This window comes from Urocitellus parryii, chromosome 5 (assembly GCF_045843805.1).
Source record: "Urocitellus parryii isolate mUroPar1 chromosome 5, mUroPar1.hap1, whole genome shotgun sequence".
Lineage (NCBI taxonomy): Eukaryota > Metazoa > Chordata > Mammalia > Rodentia > Sciuridae > Urocitellus > Urocitellus parryii.
In genome coordinates, this window is record NC_135535.1 from 65,024,797 (window position 1) to 65,044,838 (window position 20,042).

Below are 20,042 nucleotides of genomic sequence, written 5' to 3' on the forward strand. Positions count from 1 at the left end.
GATGCCTTCAAGAATTCTAGTTAGAGCATTTTGATGGACATTGTTGTCTTTTAGTGAGGATGGGGGTAGCCTGGGCATGTGTGGAGGAAGATCCAGAGTTCTATATTGGATCTGGTCCATTTGATGTCCCTGAAAGACATTTTTTAAAAAAAGGTATTTAAATAGGTAAATCTAGAATTCTATACAATACAGAAGTCTTTACCTACTAGACACATTTGAGAGTCATGAGAATACAGTGGCACTTAAATGTATGAGAATTAATGAGATCATTTGGGAGTATAGAAATAAAATAGCCAAAATCAAGTTGTGAGGTTTTGTGGAGGAGAAGGGGCTGACACAAAGAGTTGAGAAGGCTGTAGAGAAAGAAGAAAATTAGGAAAGTCTATTCAGGCCATGGAGGAGACAGGTGAATTTAGGAGATAGCTGTGTTGAAGAGACCAGTCTCTTCAAAGCAAAAGTAAGATTAGCCCTGAGAAACCATCAGAGAGGTACGCTGTGTGGAAGTCATTGGTGACCATAACCACCACTTTCCATGGTGTACTTCAGTTAGAGCCTGAGGAATGAATCAGGGGTGGTAGTGTAAGATGCTTAAGTATATGTAAGATTTAATAAATTAAACTGTATGTGGAGAGGCAATTGCAAGTAAGAGGAAAATATTCTGGAGCACTTCACAGAGGTTGAGGACAGCCAAATGTTCAGTACAGATTTGATAATAATTGGTAGCAGCTTTTTCTTGACTGTTCATTTATATTTGTAACCCAGTCAGGCTTGCTGAGTAGCTTATCATAAAGATGCAGATTGCCTAACAGGCATTTTATTATTATTTTAGTCTTTTGGGGGCGGTACTGGGGATTGAATTCGGGGACACTCGACCAGAGCCACACCTGCAGCCCTATTTTTGTATTTTATTTAGAGACAGGGTCTCACCAAGTTGCTTAATGCCTCACTTTTGCTGAGGTTGGTTTTGAACTCCTGTCTCAGCCTCTCCAGCTGCTGGGATTACAGGTGTGTGCCACTGTGCCCAGCTTATTCTAGTAATTTCTCAAAACCATGTTTTATGAGTACCTACTACCCCAGACTTTATTTTTATTTATTTATTTAGTTTTTAGTGTTGGGTGTTGGGGATTGAACACCCACCCAGGGCCTCATACATACAAGGAAGTGTTCTCCCACTGAGCTATATACACCCACCCCCACGGACCTTGTTGATGTTAGGGTGACAGAACAATAAGATCCTTGCAGGAATAGATCTTGCATTCTTATGGGGAAAACAGAAGAGACCATTAAACAGATAAGAAATTTTTTAAAAAATATTTTAGTCATAGATGGTCATAACTTTATTTATTTTTATGTGGTGCTGAGGATCGAATCCAGTGCCTCACACGTGCTAGGCAAGCGCTCTACCCCTGAGCCACAACCCCAGCCCAGATAAGAAAATTTTGAAATAAAAATATATGTGGTCTACTTAAGGTAGGGTGGCCAGTAAAGGTGTCTCTACATAGATGACACTTTAGTACAGACCTAAATGATGAACAAGAACCATGTAGAAATCTAGAAATTTAGCCTTCTGGGTAGGGGAATCAGTTTACCATCTTTTTCAGGTTTAGTTGTAGTGTAATTAGTTAAGTGATAGTTGATTGATACTCATTCCATTAGTGTATAGAGTACAAATATCTAGAGCATTGAATGGGAACTTTGGCATTGATTTTACCTAGACTGTTGCATTAGCCTTCACCTGATCTCCCTATCTTCAGTTTGTTTTCTAAGAGGTGGCAACTTCATGAAGTAAAGTACTTTTACTATTATCTCCATTTTAAAGAGAAACACAGAGAGACTCAGTAACTTGCTCAATCCTGGTGAAGCCAAAATTCAAACCCTTAAATCTAGTTCTAGTTATCATCATATTTTCCCTCCCAGGATTATTTCAAGCAGGTACTGTTTTTGCCAGGCATTGAATGATAAAACTTGGTTAAAATTTTCTCATTTTTTTTACTGTTTTCCCATGGCCTAAAACATAAGGCACATAATGCTCATAAAGTTGTGTTTTTAATCTTATTTATTACTGTACTTCCCTCTCTTTTCCTTTTTTAAGTTCTACCTTACAAACACTGGTAGACATTTTGGACCTAAAAAGTTTTGGCATACACTTATAATCCCTTCAACTCAGGAGACTGAGGCAGGAGTATTGCAAGTTCAAGGCCAGCCACTGTAAATTAGGGAGACTCTGTCTTTGAAAAATACAAAAAAGGGATAGGGGTGTGGCTCAGTGGTAAAGCACCCCTGGGTTCAATCTCCAGTACAAAAAAAAAAAAAAAAAGAAAGAAAAAGAAGAAGAAAAAATAGGGTTTTTTTTTGAGGGGGGAGTGGGGCACACCATCATAAAGGAACAAGAATGGTTTCCCTAAATCACAGGAGAACAAAAACAGTTCTTGTTGCTGATTTCCCAATTATGTCTGTCATATTACAATGATATCATATCTTTGAATACAGAAATGTATTCTACTTTGTATATCAAAATTGTATTTTACTTTGTATATCAAAATTGTCAAATTCCCTGGAAGATATAGCTCATGAATATTGTTGCAAATTGCCTTTTTTTTCCCCCTGACTGGGAAGTCAGTGATTTTAGAAACTTAATAAAAGAACCTAGACCTAATGATGCCACAGGTGATATTTTCAATTAGCAGTGATTTAATGAGACTGGTAGGCTGGTGAGAACTAATCCTATAATGTATGGAAAAAAACTGAGAAAGGAAACCTATATCTGGCACATTTCCTGAAGTAGGGCTTTGCTAATTCGGATTTCTTTGATTAAATCTTAATGTTCTATAAGCTCTCCAGAAGTAAATTTGTTTCTTGTTGTAGTACTGGGGGTTGAACCCAGTGACACGCACATGCTAGACAAGTACCCTACTACTTCGTCACATCCCCAACCCTTTTCAGCTTCCAAAACTAAGATAGCAGATAGATTCAAATTACAAGTTTTTAGTGACTTTGCTTATAGAAGTAAATAAGTGGTAATTGGTAAATAATTTAGCAGGGTAGAAATGTGAGGGACTCAATGACTTGAGGAGGAAAAAGGGTAAATCAGCTTCATTTTTTGATAAACTTTGAGATGTTCATAATGAATATACATCTGGTGTTTTGTAACTGATATCAACTGATCTTATAACTCTCCTGAGGAAGCAGAATAATTTATGCTCTGTTTTTTAAAGAGAGAGTGAGAGAGGGAGGGAGGGAGAGAGAGAGAGAGAGAGAATTTTTAAAATATTTATTTTTTAGTTATCAGCGGATACAACATCTTTGTTTTGTATGTGGTACTGAGGATCGAACCCAGGCTGCACGCATGACAGGCGAGCGCGCTACCGCTTGAGCCTTATCCCCAGCCCTAATTTATGCTCTTGAAGCTCTTCTGAAAGTGTTTAATAACATTAATCCCAGTTTGAGATATAGAAAAAATTTCCAGAAACAGTATTCCCAGAGAAAGACAGTCAGATGACCAGCATCTCTATCAGGGTAGCATAAAATTCAGCTATGGTATAGGTTTTATCTATTTCTCACTGTGTTTTAGCACCACACTCAACAGTCCATTTTTTAGGCTTGAAGTTGGAGGGGATATAGTTGAACTACTCAAGGCAGAGTTATGTAAAATATGCACTAGAAACCTGCTAGACCCTTTTGAGTTACATCGTTTTTACTATATATTTTTAAATAGTTCATTTATGCTCTTTTGAATCTTAGTAGAACCATAAAGACAGTGACTGGATAGGAAGAAAACAATAGGTATTTGCAGAATAGTTTAGTATGATTTGTTGCTGGACAAAAAGAAACTTATTTGACAATGATGCCAGGCTTTGTAAGGGAACCTTATCTTTTTATTTTTATTTTTTGTAATTTTTTTGTTGTAAATGGACACAATACCATTATTATTATTTTTATGTGGTGCTGAAGATCAAACCTAGGCAGGACCTCACTTGTGCTAGGCAAGCGCTCTACCACTGAGCCACAACTCTAGCCTGGAACCTTATCTTTAATTTGTTTTTGCTATACTTCAACCACCTAAAATAGGACCCAGAACATAATAGTTGCTCAAAGACTATTTGCTGACTTATTTTTAAAAAAATAAGTTTTGAAGAGATGTACTGATCCAGTGTCAAGTTAAGTGTACCTCAGTAGCAGTGATACATATACACAGAACTGAACAAACTCCCTCACCCTATATGGTGTTTCAGAAGACTCACTGAGGACCTCTGTAAAATCAGGTCTTGGTATAAAAAGGTGTTCCTTCTAGAGGACACAGAGATCAAACCTGTTACCTTGGCTTATTAAGACAGCACTGAGTAAGCTCACCAACCCCTTCCCTACATTCTAATTTGATTGATGTTGGATATGGACTGGAAGGGATTTTTAAAAGCTCCCCAGGTGACATTAATGTGCAGCCAAGATCGAAAGCCATTGATATTTATGTCTTCTATACACACTTGACTTTGAATTTAGTAATGCAGTATACAAATACAGCAGAAGATGACATGAAAACATTTATTTCCAAATATTTTCTTATACAGCAGGATTTGGATTCCAATTTTTTTTGACAGAGAGAGAGAGAGAATTTTTTAATATTTATTTTTTAGTTTTCGGCAGACACAACATCTTTGTTTGTATGTGGTGCTGAGGACCGAACCCGGGACGCATGCATGCCAGGCGACCGCACTACCACTTGAGCCACATCTCCAGCCCCGGATTACAATTTTCAAGATGGTTTTTAGTACAAATATGGTGGATAGTAGATTTAATAGCATTCTTTCTTGCTTTGTAATGGAGAGTTATGTTATCTGAGCTTATAAATGAGAGGGTGAGGAAGAGTCACTTTTTTTCAAAATATATATATTTTTTAGTTGTTGACAGACCTTTATTTTATTTATTAATTTATGTGCAGTGCTGAGAATCAAACCCAGTGCCTCACACATTCTAGGCAAGCACTCTACCACAGAGCTACAACCCCAGCTCCAGGGGAAGAGTCACTTTTTAATTTTTTTTAATTTGTTCTTTTTAGATATACATGAGAGTAGAGTGTATTTTGACATATTATACCTACATGTAGTATAACTTCCCATTCTTACGGTTGTACATGATGTGGTGTTACACTGGTTGTGTATTCATATATGAACATAGGAAAGTTATGTCTGATTCATTCTGCTGTCTTTGTTGTTCCCATCCCCTCTCCCTTGAGAGTCACTTTTCTATTAAGTACTATCTTTATAAGTCTGCATGAGTTTTTGTATTTGTTTAATTATCAATTTAAGTAGATAATGTCCCTGTTTGTTTTCTCCCCACAGTCCTCCCTCTTCTCCCCCACAAACTTGTATTTATGTACTGGGTCTTAATATAAAATGGCTTACCAAATGACTTTTCAAGGAGGTTTGAAAGCTGCAAAACTATACCTTGAGATTTTGGAGGGCAAGAGGTGATTGTCTTGTCATTCCCTTAATGGGGCCAGACTGATTATTATACACAGTTATTTCCTCATTTTTTCTCACACTTTTGTTTTTTACTCAGTTGCTTATCTATTTGGATCTTGGCATATTCAAATTCTTTTTTTTAATAGCTGATATTCTTTTTTAAATTTATTTTTTATTTTTATATGACAGCAGAATGCATTACAATTCTTATTACACATATAGAGCACAATTTTTCATATCTCTGGTTGTGTACACAGTATATTCACACCGATTCGTGTCTTTATATCTGTACTTTGGATAATAATGAACACCACATTCCACCCTCGTTAATAACCCCATGCCTCCTCCCTTCCCCTCCAACTCCTCTGCCCTATCTAGAGTTCATCTATTCCTCCCATGCTCCTGCTTTCTATCCCACTGTGAATCAGCCTCCTTATATCAAAGAAAACATTCGGCATTTGTTTTTTGGGATTGGCTCACTTCACTTAGCATTATCTTCTCTAACTCCATCCATTTACCTGCAAATGCCTTGATTTTTGTTCTCTTTTATTGTTGATTAATATTCCATTGTGTATATATGCCACATTTTTTAATCCATTCATCTATTGAAGTTGGTTCCACAGTTTAGCTATTGTAAGTTGTGCTGCTATAAACATTGATGTGGTGCATCCCTGTAGTACGATGTTTTTAAGTCCTTTGGGTATAGACCAAGGAAAGGGATAGCTGGATCAAATGGTGGTTCCATTCCCAATTTTCCAAGAAATCTCCATACTGTTTTTTTTTTTATTGGCTGCACCAATTTGCAGTCCCACCGGCAGTATATGAGTGTACCTTTTTCTCTGGCATATTCAAATTCTTTAATATTGTTTCTCTATCTAAAGAGTAAAAATGGGTATATTTTATTGGTAACATAAAATATAGTCCAAGGTTTTATAGCATTGACTTGTTCTTTTAAAAGGTAATATAAAAGAGAATTTTTTAAATATTTATTTTCAGTTTTCGGTGGACATAACATCTTTATTTTATTTTTATGTGGTGCTGAGGATCAAACCCAGCGCCCTGTGCACGCCAGGTGAGCGCATTACCGCTTGAGCCACATCCCCAGCCCTATCAGGAAAATTTCTAATGTGGAAATCAGAAAACACCACAAATCTGAATTGCTGTTTTTTTTTTTTTTCCTGGAGAAACATTTGTTAAACATTTACCAGAATATCATTGCATAAAATTTACAATACAGTGACCCTTAGTGGACAGAAAATAGTTATTAGGGACAGAATTATCTGGATCCTCAGATACTTGGAACTCATTTGGCTTATTTGCTAGAGCCCAGAGCTTGTCTTACTTGGAAAAAAAAATAAATAAAAGGTAGTATAAGGAGTGGGTGCAGTGACTCATGCATGTAATCCCAGCAATTTAGAAGATTGAGGCAGAAGGATTGCAAGTTCATGGACATCCTGGACAATTTAATGAGACCCTGTCTCAAAATAAGATAAAAAGGGGTGAGGATTATAGAGCACCTAGAGTTTAAACCCCAGTACTGCAAAAAATTAAAGTAAAAAGATGAAAGGTAATATAAGTAAAGCTGGGTTGTATTCTGAGATGGTTATATGCTTTGTTGCATGTTTTTCCTACGCTAGCTTTTAAAATGTACTCCTCTTTTTTTCTTTGTTTTTGTTTTTAATGGATCTACTCTAAGTCAAGTTGACTTAGTATCTTGCTTTGCATACTCACCACCACTGTTAAGTTTGTTGTAGAGCAAAGAATTCTTCAGAAACTTTGAAATTGGAGACTGTTCTGCTATCTTATTGTGTAACAAACTGCCCCCAAAACTTAGTGGCTTAACCCAACACTTTGTGATTTCTTAGGAATCTGTGAGTTGATTATACATTTCTGCTTCATTGGTGTCACCTAAGGCCACAGTCATCTAGGAACCTAGGCTGGAGCATCCAAGATGGAACACTCACAGGTCTAGTCCTAGACTCTGCTTGGACACTGGTTTGGCTTGGCCACTCCTTCTAGGTAGTCTCAGGGTCCTTCTCTCTTTGTAACTGCTTTGTATAGTTGCTCCAACAGAGTAGCCAGACTTTTTACCTAGCAGTTCAGGGTTCCCAAAAGTGCAAAGGTGAAAAGATTGCTAACAATCTGAAAAGATTACTCCCTAGGCCAGGACTAGCACAGTTATTTTTCCACATTCTGTTAAAGCAGCCCACCAGATTCAGTATGAAAAGATGACTTAAAAGGGTCTATTTGTTGTTTTTGCAGTGCTGGGAATGGAAGCCAGGGCCTTGAGCATGCTAGGCAAGGTCTCTACCACTGAGTTACACCCCAGTCCTGAAAGGGTGTTGGAAGGATATTAAATCATCAGATAGCATTTTTGGAGATTAGCTCTCAAAGGCACATGTAACAATCTAATCATGAAATATTATGCAGTTTTGTGGTATATAAAATATAAGGTTACATTTGAATTGCCTAGATTTTATTGATTTATTTGGTCCTGGGGATTAAACCCAGAGGCAATTTACCACTGAACTACATCCCCAGTCCTTTTTACTTTCTTATTTTTTATTTTGAGACATGTTCTCCCTAAATTGCCTAGGCTAGCTAGGCTGGCCTCTAACTTGGAATCCTCATGCTAGAGTAGCTGGGATAACAGGCATGTGCCACTGCACCTGGCTAGATTTTATTTATTTTCAACCCCCTCCCCTCACCCAATACACATACCTTTGTTTCAGTATTTGGTCTGTTGCAGTTAAACAGGAACAATTCAGCAACTATTCAGCTGCAAATTAGGCATAAGTAAAAAGAAATTAGTGTCAGACATGGTGTCATGTGCCTGTAATCCTAGCTGCTCCAGAGGCTGAGGGTAAATAAGACCTTGCCTCAAAATAAAAAATAAAATGGAGTGGGGATATAGCCTAGTAGTAAAGCACCTCTGGGTTCAATCCCCAGTACAAAAAAAAAAAAAAAAAAAAAAAAAAAAAAAAAAAGAAAGAAAAAAGAAAAAAAGAAAAAAAAAGAAAGAAAGAAAACAAAAGAGAGAACCAAAAAAGCTAAAGTGGTATTTGGCTTCATTAGAATCATGAGGTTGTTTGAGTTTACAAAGTGTCACTCATAGATCTTATCTGCAAATTCTCCTGGCATATGATTCATCCAGGAGATTTTCATTCATTTAAACATATAGACATTCTTTGACATGCTCCTTATTTATTTTGGTCATTAATTTACTTTTCCTTATATTTGTTTTTTTTTTCTACTCTTAAGATTATTTTCTTTGACAAAAAAGAAGAAAAACAGGAATTAAGTTGTTCTTCTGTCTTAGCTTCATGTTAATTAGTAATTACATCTAAGAATGGGTCTGTGTTTACCTTACCTTTTTTGCAAGTCTCAGCATGTTTTGGGTTTAAGCTCAATCTTCCTTCATATATTATATACCTTTTTATTTTTTATTTGAGACAGGGTCTAAGTTTCCTAGGGCCTTGCTAAGTTGCTAGGGCTGCCTTTGAACTTCCAATCCTGCCTCAGCCTCCAGATGTGCACCACTGCACATGGCTATACCATTTCCTTTAAAAAAGTTGATTCTCTCTCTCTCTCTCTCTCTCTCTCTCTCTCTCTCTCTCACACACACACACACACATACACACACACACACACACACGCACCGCACGCACATACACACTATAGGTTCATCTAATTCTGACTTGATAATCTTTGTTTCTTTACCTCCCTTCTGTTTTCTTTCTATCTCAGATAATGTGAGAGTGCCAGAATTTCATTTTTTAGAACTTCTATCTTATTGTCTTTCCTTTTATTATCTCAGACCTTGGGCTGGGTTTCTATCTCTTGAGCTATTTGAATCCTATACTCTTAAGGGTCCAGGGACCACAACTGGCCATGCCCCATGTTCTCCCTGCCTGTTGGACCTGTTACTTTCTTTGGCGCCTCCCACCACATGTTTTTTTTTTTTTTCTTTCCTGATCAGTTTCTTCTTATTCCAATTAAGTTCAGAATTATAATTCTACACATTTCTTCTACTTTCTTGTGATAGAGCAAGGCAAAATTTTAATGCCATATATTTTGACTTTTAGTTGAATGAGAGTTTTCAGTAGTAGCAATCTTTTATCATTATTTGTGATAGAGGATTTCTGCCAAGAAGATAAGCTAATTTTTGCCTTTATTAGGTAGTCAGGAAATCTCACTGGCTTCATGTTAAAACTCTGACCATACTCCTTACCAGTTTTCCTCCTTGATCTAGCCTTATATCCTTCCCATAAATTTTAGGAAATCGGTCTACTTTCCTCTGTCAAATAAAATTACAATTTAGTTTAAAGATCCTTTACTTATTTATTTTCTTGAGAGAGGTGCTTTCACTGTGTTGCCCAAGCTAACCTCAAACTGTTGGGCTAAAGCAACCTTCCTTTCCTAGGCTTCCAGTTAGCTAGGGCTCCAGGTATATGTCACGGCATTTGGCTTTAAAGATCTTTATTGGCTTCAATTTTGATTCTAACATCAGGAAACACTTAATTCCATAAGGTAGAATAAATGTTCTCTGATGAGCTGAGCAGAAGAGGTTGGTTTTATAGGCAGAAAAATGCTGAAGAAAGCAGAAACAAGAAACTAAATAGGCTGGGGTTGTGGCTCAGCAGAAGAGCTCTCGTCTAGCACATGTGAGGCCCTGGGTTCAATCCTCAGCACCACATAAAAATAAATAAATAAATTAAATAAAGGTATTGTGTCCAACTACTAAAAAAGAAAAGAAACTAAAGTGGATTGGTAAGGCAGCAACAACAGGAAGGGAGGCAAAACAATAGGAAAATAACTGGTTACTACCCGGGTACTTTACCATCAGGTTATCTTTTTCTGTGAAAGAGCTAAGGCAGAGGGAATTTCATTAATAATTCTGATTTATCAGAAGGAAAGATAAAGAGCTTAGTTTCAACTTGTGAGAGTATACCATAGCATGAGTGACTCCATGTTGATTTTTAGTTTAGACTGTTGGGGCTTAGTAAAGGAGCTTAGTCCAAAACAATGGCCTTCTATAATTTTATTTAATACCTCTCATCTTTAAGGTTGTTACTACAAATAATTTACTGGATTTTTTTTTTCTTTTGAGGCTGTTCTTAGTCTCTTAAGTTCTTGCCACTTCATGCAGTAGCCGACTTAGGTATATTAGAATGTTTTTGTTTCAAATGCTTTATTTTCATCATTTTGGAGAGTAAATGAAAGTTACATATAGGGTAGTTGAAGTTCATAACATCTTATTGTCCCAAGTTAGTTTCTAACCTACTTAGATGCTTACCTGCTGCTTGTCGTGTCCCTTTCCCTTTCCCAGGCTCTTTCTGGAGGAGAGCATCTTAGCAGCTGGTAGGCCTGAGGGGAGAAAGGTAGGCCATACTTATGATTTCGTTGAGATTGTTCAGGGGCTGCCCTATTAACTGGGCAATAGCAGTTCTTCACAGAATCCTAGTTATGTTTAGGAAAACTCACTCCTCATATTGCTTCTGTTCCTCTTTTACTTCCACTCAAATGCTTTCTGACATGCCTTCACTGTCAGGTGTGAATTTCCACCGGGGAGTACACATTTTTAACATATACTCAAAACAGTACAGCCAAATCAACTTATCCCTTTAACAAGTAAGCTTTTTATAACTTTTTATTTGTTCAGAAGAGATTTGGTAAGTTGTCAAGAATGCCAAAATGATCACAATGTATATAGCACTGAGTATTCTGGGGAATGCAAATAAATGAAGTATAAATCATATCAACAAATTTGCTTAGCACATAAAAGAGAACTCATCCCTTCAAATAGCATATGCCTCATTGAAATGAATTAAGTATATGAAGCAATCAGAGAATATGATAAAATTCTAAATTATACAGTGGCAGCAACTACTTAGAGTGTTACCAGAGGGAATTTTCCTAATCTGTACTCAGTTAATCTCTAAGAGCAGATTTTCAGAATTGGTGCTTGTTGAATGTATTTTTGTATGGGAATAAGCAAGGGCTTAGAACTGTACTAGCTATCTTTGGGCTCCATCTCTAGGAATGTGGAATCAAATGTTATTCTTTTGTACCCCCAATAGAGTAAAAGAAATGCAATATAGCAAGAACATGAATAATTCAAATATACTTGGGGTTATAGATTCTTGAAATCTCTGATGAGGAAATGTAATCTTACTTATTTGATTTGGCTGTACTATTTTGAGTTAAGTTTAGGGATAACTTTTAGAGGTCATTTTAGAATTCTAGCCCTAAGTGGGACACAGTGGCACAAGACTATAATCCCAGCTACTCAGGAGGCTGAAGCAGGCAGATGGCAAGTTTGAGACCAGCCTTGGCAGTTTAGTGAGACCCTGTCTTAGAATGGAATAAAATATTTAAGAAAAGAATTTTAGCCCCGAGTGACATCCTTTGTTTAGCCATAAGAGGGTTCAGTGTAACTCCATGATGCAGAAACTAGGAACTGTTGCTCTATGTTAACCTTGCTTACCAGTGACATTTGAGATGAAAAACTAAACCAAAACAAAACAAAAAACCAAAACCCTGTATAATCAGAGTTGAGCTGTTTCTGTTGCAAAAATGCTGGTTCCCTTCATTCCTGGTAATTTTCACTAATCTTTTAAGGAATCATCAAAGGTGATGAATTTGAGAATAATATCAGTCAAGTCTCCCAAAGACTGATACTGTGTTTCTCAAGATTTGTGATGTTTTGCTTTATTTTTTATACTATTTTTTGTGGGAACCATGGTAGCTTCCTGATTTTTAGAGAACTAGGACAGAGTTCTAGAAAACTCTATGCTTCTGTACTTCTACGTACTCTCCAGGGAACATTTATTTACATAACAAATTAATATGGATAGGAAGAAGGATTCCCCACTTTCTCCGCTCTTAACTCTACCCACATGAGCAAAACACATACATGTTCAGGCCTAAGAAGAGGAAAGCACCTTTTGTGTTTATGGTCTTAATAATAATAATAATAATAATAATAATAATAATAATAATAATTTTTAGCAACTAGAAACTATTTCATAAAGTCTGATTTGTATTTAGGGTACCTGGATTCAACTGATAACATATATCCTTGCTATTTAAACATCATCGGAAAGAAATTTTTAGAGTTCATGCCATTAAATTTGTACAATCATGCATGTGTACACTAGGCCAGTAATAAGAACATTGGCTGCTTGTTTTGTTTTCCAATGAGAATTTTAATGTTGTCTTTAAGATTCATGCCAGGCCTGGTGGCACACACCTGTAACCTCAACAACTTGGGAGGCAGGAGGATCATGAATTCAAAGCCAGCCTCTGCAACTTAGTGAGGCCCTAAACAACAGAGCAAGACCCTGTCTCAAAATAGAATCTAAAAAGGGGTGGAGATGTGGCTCAGTGGTTAAGCATCCCTGTTTTTAATCCCTAGTACCAAAAAAAAAAAAAAAAAAAAAAAGATTCACAAGTATAGTCCACTTTCTAGGTAAGCAGGCTACCAAGGAGCTACACCCATAGCCTTGAATATGGTCAGCTTTCTGTCAATAGTGTTTTTTGCCTGCCTACAATCACACTATAATCTAATGTACTAGGGAATTGGTGTATACTGCTGAGGGATATAAGTACATAAAAGGAATTGTTTTTTCCTCTGTTCATGTAAAAAATTGATTTTTACTTTCTTTATAATATAATGTTTATAGATAAGGTTTGTGTTTATTTCCTTGTGAATGTGGAGAATGTTAACAAGAATTACTAGATTTCTAACTTTTAACCTTTTGGAGGAATCTTTTTAATTTTTTTTATTATTATTATTTGCATTACAATTCTTAACACACCTTTATACTACAATTTATCATATCTCTGATTGTATATAAGGTATGTTGACACCAAATTCACATCTTCATACATGTATTTCGTATAATGATGAGGGTTTTGGAGGAATTTTAATTGTTTATTTTATTTCATGTATCCTGTTCCCTGTCTTTTGTACTAGAAGTACTCTGTGGCCTATCAATATTTTCTTTCTTTCCTTTTTTTTTTTAAACTTCTAATTATAGAAAAATTTAAAAAATATACAAAGTCACCAGAGCAATGTGACGATCCCATTTTATATCCATTTCTCTGTGTTTGTTTGTTTGTTTACAGTACCAGGATGGAACCCAGTAGTATTCTACCACTGAGCTACATCCCCAATCCTTTTTGTTTTTTTGAGACAGAGTCTTGCTAGATTACTGAGGCTGTCCTTGAACTTGTGATCCTCCTGCCATGGCCTCCTAAATCACTGAGGTTACTGGAATAAAGAATAAAGAAAAGAGGAGCTGTGGTTGTAGCTCAGTGGTAGAGCACTCACTTCGAATGTGTGAGGCCTTGGGTTCAATCCTCAGCACCACATAAAAATAAAATATATAAAATAAAGGCATTGTGTTCACCTACAACTAAAAAAAAATAATATTAAAGAAAAGAGGTTTATTTAGCACACAGTTCTATTTGTTCTTGACATAAAATGCAGTTCCCACTTTGTAGATGAAGGAATGAAGACTCAAGGAGGCTGGCTTATGATTTGCCTAAGTTTTCCGGGACTGAAATTTACAGCTTCTGACCTAATCCAGTACTCTTATCCCAGCACCTGAGAATGCCTAGCATACTAGAGTTCATTGAATTTCTTTGGTATATCTTTTGTTTGCAAGTTTAGGAAAACTGATAGATATAAGAAGCTTTTTCTTGGTGGAGATAGCTAGTAGGGACATCTCAATATTAATTTTATTCCACATAAAGTTAGATCACTTTGAAATATGTACTAGTAATTGATTTGCTCTTTTTATGTGGCTTCTAAAGAATTATAAAAATTATTTTAGTCCTTATAGTAGATCAGCTAATGTGGTTATAAAGTTACTGTAGTTGCCTTTCTGAAAGCAAATATAGTACTGAGTATATTAGTCCATTTTGAGTTGCTTTAACAAAATACCTAATGCTGGGTGAAGAATAAAGAAATGAGGTTTATGTAGCACACACTTCTAGAGATTCAAGAGCATGGCACTGATATATGGCTTTGGTGAGGGCCACTTGGCAGATGACATCAGAATGTGTCAGAGTGATAGAAATACACTTAGATTTGTTGTTTTTTAAGAGACAGGGTTCCTCTATCTTGCCTAGGCCTGCCCTGAACTCCTGGGCTTTAGTGAGCCTTCAGCCTTGGCCTCCAGAGAACTGGAATTACAGGTGTTTGCAGCTATGCCTGGTGAGAAATGCACCTAATAAAGAGATTCAAGGGATGCCAAGCACCCTTATAACAACCCATTCTCTCAGGTACTAATGCAGTCCCAAGAGACCTGCATTCATCCCTTTTGAGAGGGGTGCCCAATTACCTAATTACCTTCCAGTAGGCCTCACCTCTTAAAGGTTTTACTACCTCAGCATTGCCACACTGAGGACCAAGCTTCCAGCTCAAAACCTTTAGGGACATACTAAAACCATACCCAAAGCACATCCCTGAGTGTCCTAGATTTACATTTTGGAATAGTGCATATAATTTTCAGAGCCCTTAGGACCCCCTGACAATAATTCCTAGAAATTCTGTCTTTGGGTGGTTTTAGCAGCGGATGTCTGTCATCACTTACATTGTTGTGGTCAAGGGCTATTACAGCAGGTAATATGAACTGAATGGTTTGGATGAAACCGTACCAAAGTAAGGAATGTTTATGACTTTTCCAAAGCAAATTGGAGTTAAATTTTTTGGACTGTAAATCTGCTTTTGCCTCATTGTCTGATATTAGTGTGTTGTTTGTTTTATTTTAGTGATGTCCTCGCATTGCCCATTTTTAAGCAAGAAGAGTCAAGTTTGCCTCCTGATAACGAGAATGAAATCCTACCTTTTCAATATGTGCTTTGTGCTGCCACCTCTCCAGCAGTGAAACTTCATGATGAAACTCTGACCTATCTCAATCAAGGTTAGATGCTTCCTCAACCATTCATATTAGCGCAGACCTGCTGAATACATGTTATTTTATTAGAAACATTTTTAATGTAAAATTTAGATATTTCTAGAGTGTCCTGTCATATTAGAAGCTTTGCTTAAGAGATTTGAGTTTTAATGTCACATTTGATATATATGACTGACTCCTTTTGTCTACCTGTCTGTTTTTAGTTCCCAGCTCTCTCTTTCTAATCCATGTTCTAATCCATCTCCCCACTGGTTACTATCTGAGAAGTATTATCCTATCCAACTCTACTATTTGCCAGTTATGTGGCCTTGGACGAGTTGCTTAAACTCTTCCAGTTTTAATTTCCATATCTGTAAAAGTGAGATTGATAATGCCTTAGAAAGTTATATAAATTACATGAAAAATTATGTGAAAGTGGTTACCACAGTGCCTAGCATATAGTAAAGCCTTAGATTGTCACTGATTCTTATGTTACCTGTGTATACAGCCAATTGAATTTTATCCTTTCTGAAAGTTTATTTGTGAAAAGTACCCTATGTAATTATTTTTTTTTCTAGGGCAGTCTTATGAAATTCGAATGCTAGACAATAGGAAACTTGGAGAACTTCCAGAAATTAATGGCAAGTTGGTGAAGGTAAAAGAAAAGGAGTAAATCATTCTTCTGTACAATATGCTTTTACTGACCCTTTTTGATTGATTTTTTTCTTTCTTTCTTTCTTTTTTTGGTCTAATATTCTTTTGTTTTCATTAAGAGTTTAATGGTTTATCGGTCACAATTGGCTGGAGGAGTGTGAAGCTAGTGTATTTTTTCTTTGGAGTCAGATTAAGCTCCCCCTCTTCACATGTTTTTTTTCAGAGATGCAGAAGGCTTACTAGTTCATGTCCAGGGTAGTCCCGTGGCTCAGTGAAGTTCTTTTGGGTGGAGTAAAGTAACCTCCTTGACGGTGTGTGTGTGTGTGCGCTTGTGTGTGCTGCTAGGGATTGAACCCAGAGTACTTTACCACTGAGCTACAAGGTCTTGCTAAGTTGTGATCAATTGGCCTCAAACTTGTGATCCTCCTGCTTCAGCCTCTCAAGTTACTGGGATTACAGGCCTGCACTACCTCTTCTGGTTTCTCCTTGTGATCTTTAGATAAACTTCAGTGGCTCTTTGGATACTTGGTCCTTGTAGCAAGGAAAACAGAAACTGCTATTTATGAATAGTAGTTCTTTTTGTCTAGACTGACAGTAAGGATTTTGAGAAATCATAACACAATTGGGACAAAGGAGTTTTATGAGCAGCTGTAAAAGTGGTGGTAGGGACTAAAAGGCACCTCCACAAGGGAAGTGTAACAAAAGAAAAGTTGATGGAAATGGGCTGTACCAACCCTAAGTGTTTTCAGGTTATATCTGGTTAGCAAGCAGGGAATGTGATGAGTTTTTCATATATACCTGAAGAACGAGCCAGATATTATGTAGTGTAAGAGTAGAAGCATATAGAAATGCTTCACATAGGAGTCCTAACAGTTAACTACAAAGACTATATGTGGGCTGGGGTTGTGGCTCAGCAGTAGAGAACTTACCTAGCACATGTGGAGGCCCTGGGCTCAATCCTCAGCACCATATAAAAATAAGTAAGTAAAATAAAGGTATTGTGTCCAACTATGACTAAAAAATAAATACTTAAAAAAGATTATATGTGAGAAATTATAAAATTTATCCTGACACAGAACTTGGTATCTGGCACAGGTTTTAGAGGGAAGTAATGTTAAGAAGACTTTAGATTTTGTCTAAAAACCCAATTAGCAATGACTCAACTAGTTTTCCTTTGTCAGCGCTGATTTTCAAGATAGCCTATTAACTGGTTTTGTTGTTCCTTTTTAGAGTATATTCCGTGTAGTGTTCCATGACAGAAGGCTACAGTACACGGAACATCAGCAGTTGGAGGGCTGGCGGTGGAACCGACCTGGTGATAGAATTCTTGATATAGGTGAGTTAAGAGAAATGCCTTTAAGGATGGACTGAGAATTGTTTTCTTTACTTGACATTTACATTAATTCATATGCTTCAGAGGCTCAGTTAGCATGAGCCTTGAAGTGGTTATTTACTAAACACAAAAAATTATTTGTATGATGGTATCAAAATTGAAGTTGGAAGTATAAACATTTCACTTCTACAGCAATTGCATCCATGACTTTGGGGTGGTTTCGTTTTGTTTTTAAACTGTGGGAAAATATGATAACATGCAATATTATAATGTATTATATAAAATTTATCTTTTTAGCTATTTTTAGCTGTACAATTCAGTATTAAGTACATTTACTTTATTGTGCCACCATCACCACCATCCATCATCTCCAGGACTTTTTTCATCTTGCAAAACTGAAATTCTGTACTCATTAAACAATAATCACCCCTCTCCTTCCTAGCCCCTGTGTCCTCTATTTTGCTGTCTCTATGAATCTATGAATGGATTACTGTAGATACCTCATGTAAATAAAATCATACAATATTTATCCTTTTGTGACTGAGTTCTTTTACGTATTAGCATAGTGTTTCCTCCATGTTAGAATTTCTTTCCTTTTTTTTTTTTGTGTTGTATGTGTACATGCATATATGTGTATGTATTGGGGATAAAACCCAGGGCCTTGTACATTTAGAATTTCTTTCCTTTTTAAGGCTAAGTAATATTTCATTATATGTATATACTACATATATACTACATTTTGTTTATCTATTCATCTGTTGATGAATACTTTTTAGTTATTGTGAATAATGCTACTGTGTACCTGGATATACAAATATTTGAGTCTCAGGTTTTCATTTCTTTGGGGTATATACCCAGAAGTGGGATTACTGGATCACAGAATTAAATTCTAATTTTTTTGAGGAAGAACTATTTTCTACAGTGGCTGCACATTTTACATTCCCACCGGTAGCGCTCAAAGGTTCCAATATTTAATGTGTGTTTGTGTGTGTATGTGTATCTGTGTCTATGTGGTATTAGAAATCAAACCCAGGGCCATATAAATGTCAGGCAAGCACTATACCATTGAGCTACAGCCCCAACCTTTGAAGTTTTTTTTTTTTTTTTTTTTTTTGAGAGAGAGAGAGAGAGAGAGAGAATTTTTTAATATTTATTTTTTAGTTTTCGGTGGACACAACATCTTTATTTTTATGTGGTGCTGAGGATCGAACCCAGCGCCCTGCGCATACCAGGCGATCATGTTACTGCTTGAGCCACATCCCCAGGCCTCATTTTTTTTTTAAAATAGCTATTGTAATGGATGTAAAGTGATATCTCATTGTGGTTTTGATTAAATTTTGCTTAATAATTAGTGATGTTGAGCATTTTTTCATATGCTTACTGGCCCTTTGAATAGCATTGTGTGTGGTGTGGGTGCTACTGGGGATTGAACATTGGGGCACTCTATCATGAGCTATACCCTCAGCCCTTTTTAATTTTTTTATTTTGAGATAGGCTCTAAGTTGCCGAGGCTGGCCTTGAATTTGCAATCTTTTTGCCTTAGCCCCCTGAGTTTCTGGGATTATAGGCATGCACCATTGCCCCCAGCAGTTGGTTAATATTTTCTATTGGTAGATATAGTTGTTAAGCAAGCTTAAGAACTACTGATTTTACCTGAGAAATCAGTGATTCTCATACAGTTATCCTGAGATTTGTATGAGAAATTGACCTCAGATGAATCCAACACAACTAATATTGTGGAATGGGATCTATTTGATGCTTTCTTGTTTGAATCATTGATGCCAAAACAGGAGTTTAGTTATAGCATGGGGTTGATAATAAGTAATATCACCTAACCTTATCTCTCTAGTTTGAATATTAATGGGAAAAGTCAGGGAATGATATTTGAATATATACCAAGTGGAATATAAAGTAAGGTTTTACTAAAATCCATTAAATTTTTCCCTCTTTTTTTAAACTTTATTTTTTAATTTATTTTTTAAATGTAGTTGGACACAATACCTTTATTTTATTTATTTATTTTTATGTAGTGCTGAGGATCAAACCCAGTGCCTTGCACATGCTGTGTTAGCATTCTACCACTGAGCCACAACCCCAGCCCCCAATTTTTTTCTTCTTGAGCATATTTGTCACTGTGTTATCAGATTACCTGGTGATTTGGTAAGTCAGCATCAATCTTTGTTAAACTTTTCATGCTTCGTCTGTGATATAATACTTTCTGCCTTTGTACAGGCACTGCTGCACCTGTCTAGTAATCCTCTCAATGTGCTTCTAGCAGTAACACAAATCTTCAGACTATAAATAAAACTCATCATAAATTACAATTTTTGTGATAGTAGAGCTGGTATATAGACCTAACTTATTTTCAAATAGAATTTTAGCAAATTAAAAAAAAACTGTCTTAAAATTGCCTGATTTCAAAGACTTGGTCAAATGGAAGAAAGGTACTCAAAAGGAGAATACTTAAGTCAATGTTAACTTTTATTTTCTTCAGTGTTGGGGATTGTATCCAGGGCCTTGTGTATGTTAGGGAAATGTTCTACCACTAAGCTATACCCCTAGCTCCCAGTTTTAACATTAATCAGATTTTACATTGGCAATAAAGAGATTATGGATTTTATATCCCCCAAATTTTAGTAACTAGGGATAAGTGATGTAAGAATGAGTGCTTTCTTACATAAATCTGAGCAG

The 20,042-nt window shown here is 36.3% G+C and overlaps 1 protein-coding gene across 2 annotated transcripts in view; it reads left to right on the top strand.

Moving 5' to 3' along the window:
• The window catches only part of Tfcp2 (transcription factor CP2), a 70,390-nt gene that overhangs the window by 29,418 nt on the left and 20,930 nt on the right, over nucleotides 1–20,042 (top strand). For both annotated transcript variants that reach the window (XM_026398798.2, XM_026398800.2), the window contains exons 2-4: nucleotides 15,240–15,391; nucleotides 15,943–16,019; nucleotides 17,249–17,354. In XM_026398798.2, the coding sequence (XP_026254583.1) occupies nucleotides 15,240–15,391; nucleotides 15,943–16,019; nucleotides 17,249–17,354 (335 nt within the window). The remainder of the gene's footprint in view (nucleotides 1–15,239; nucleotides 15,392–15,942; nucleotides 16,020–17,248; nucleotides 17,355–20,042) is intronic.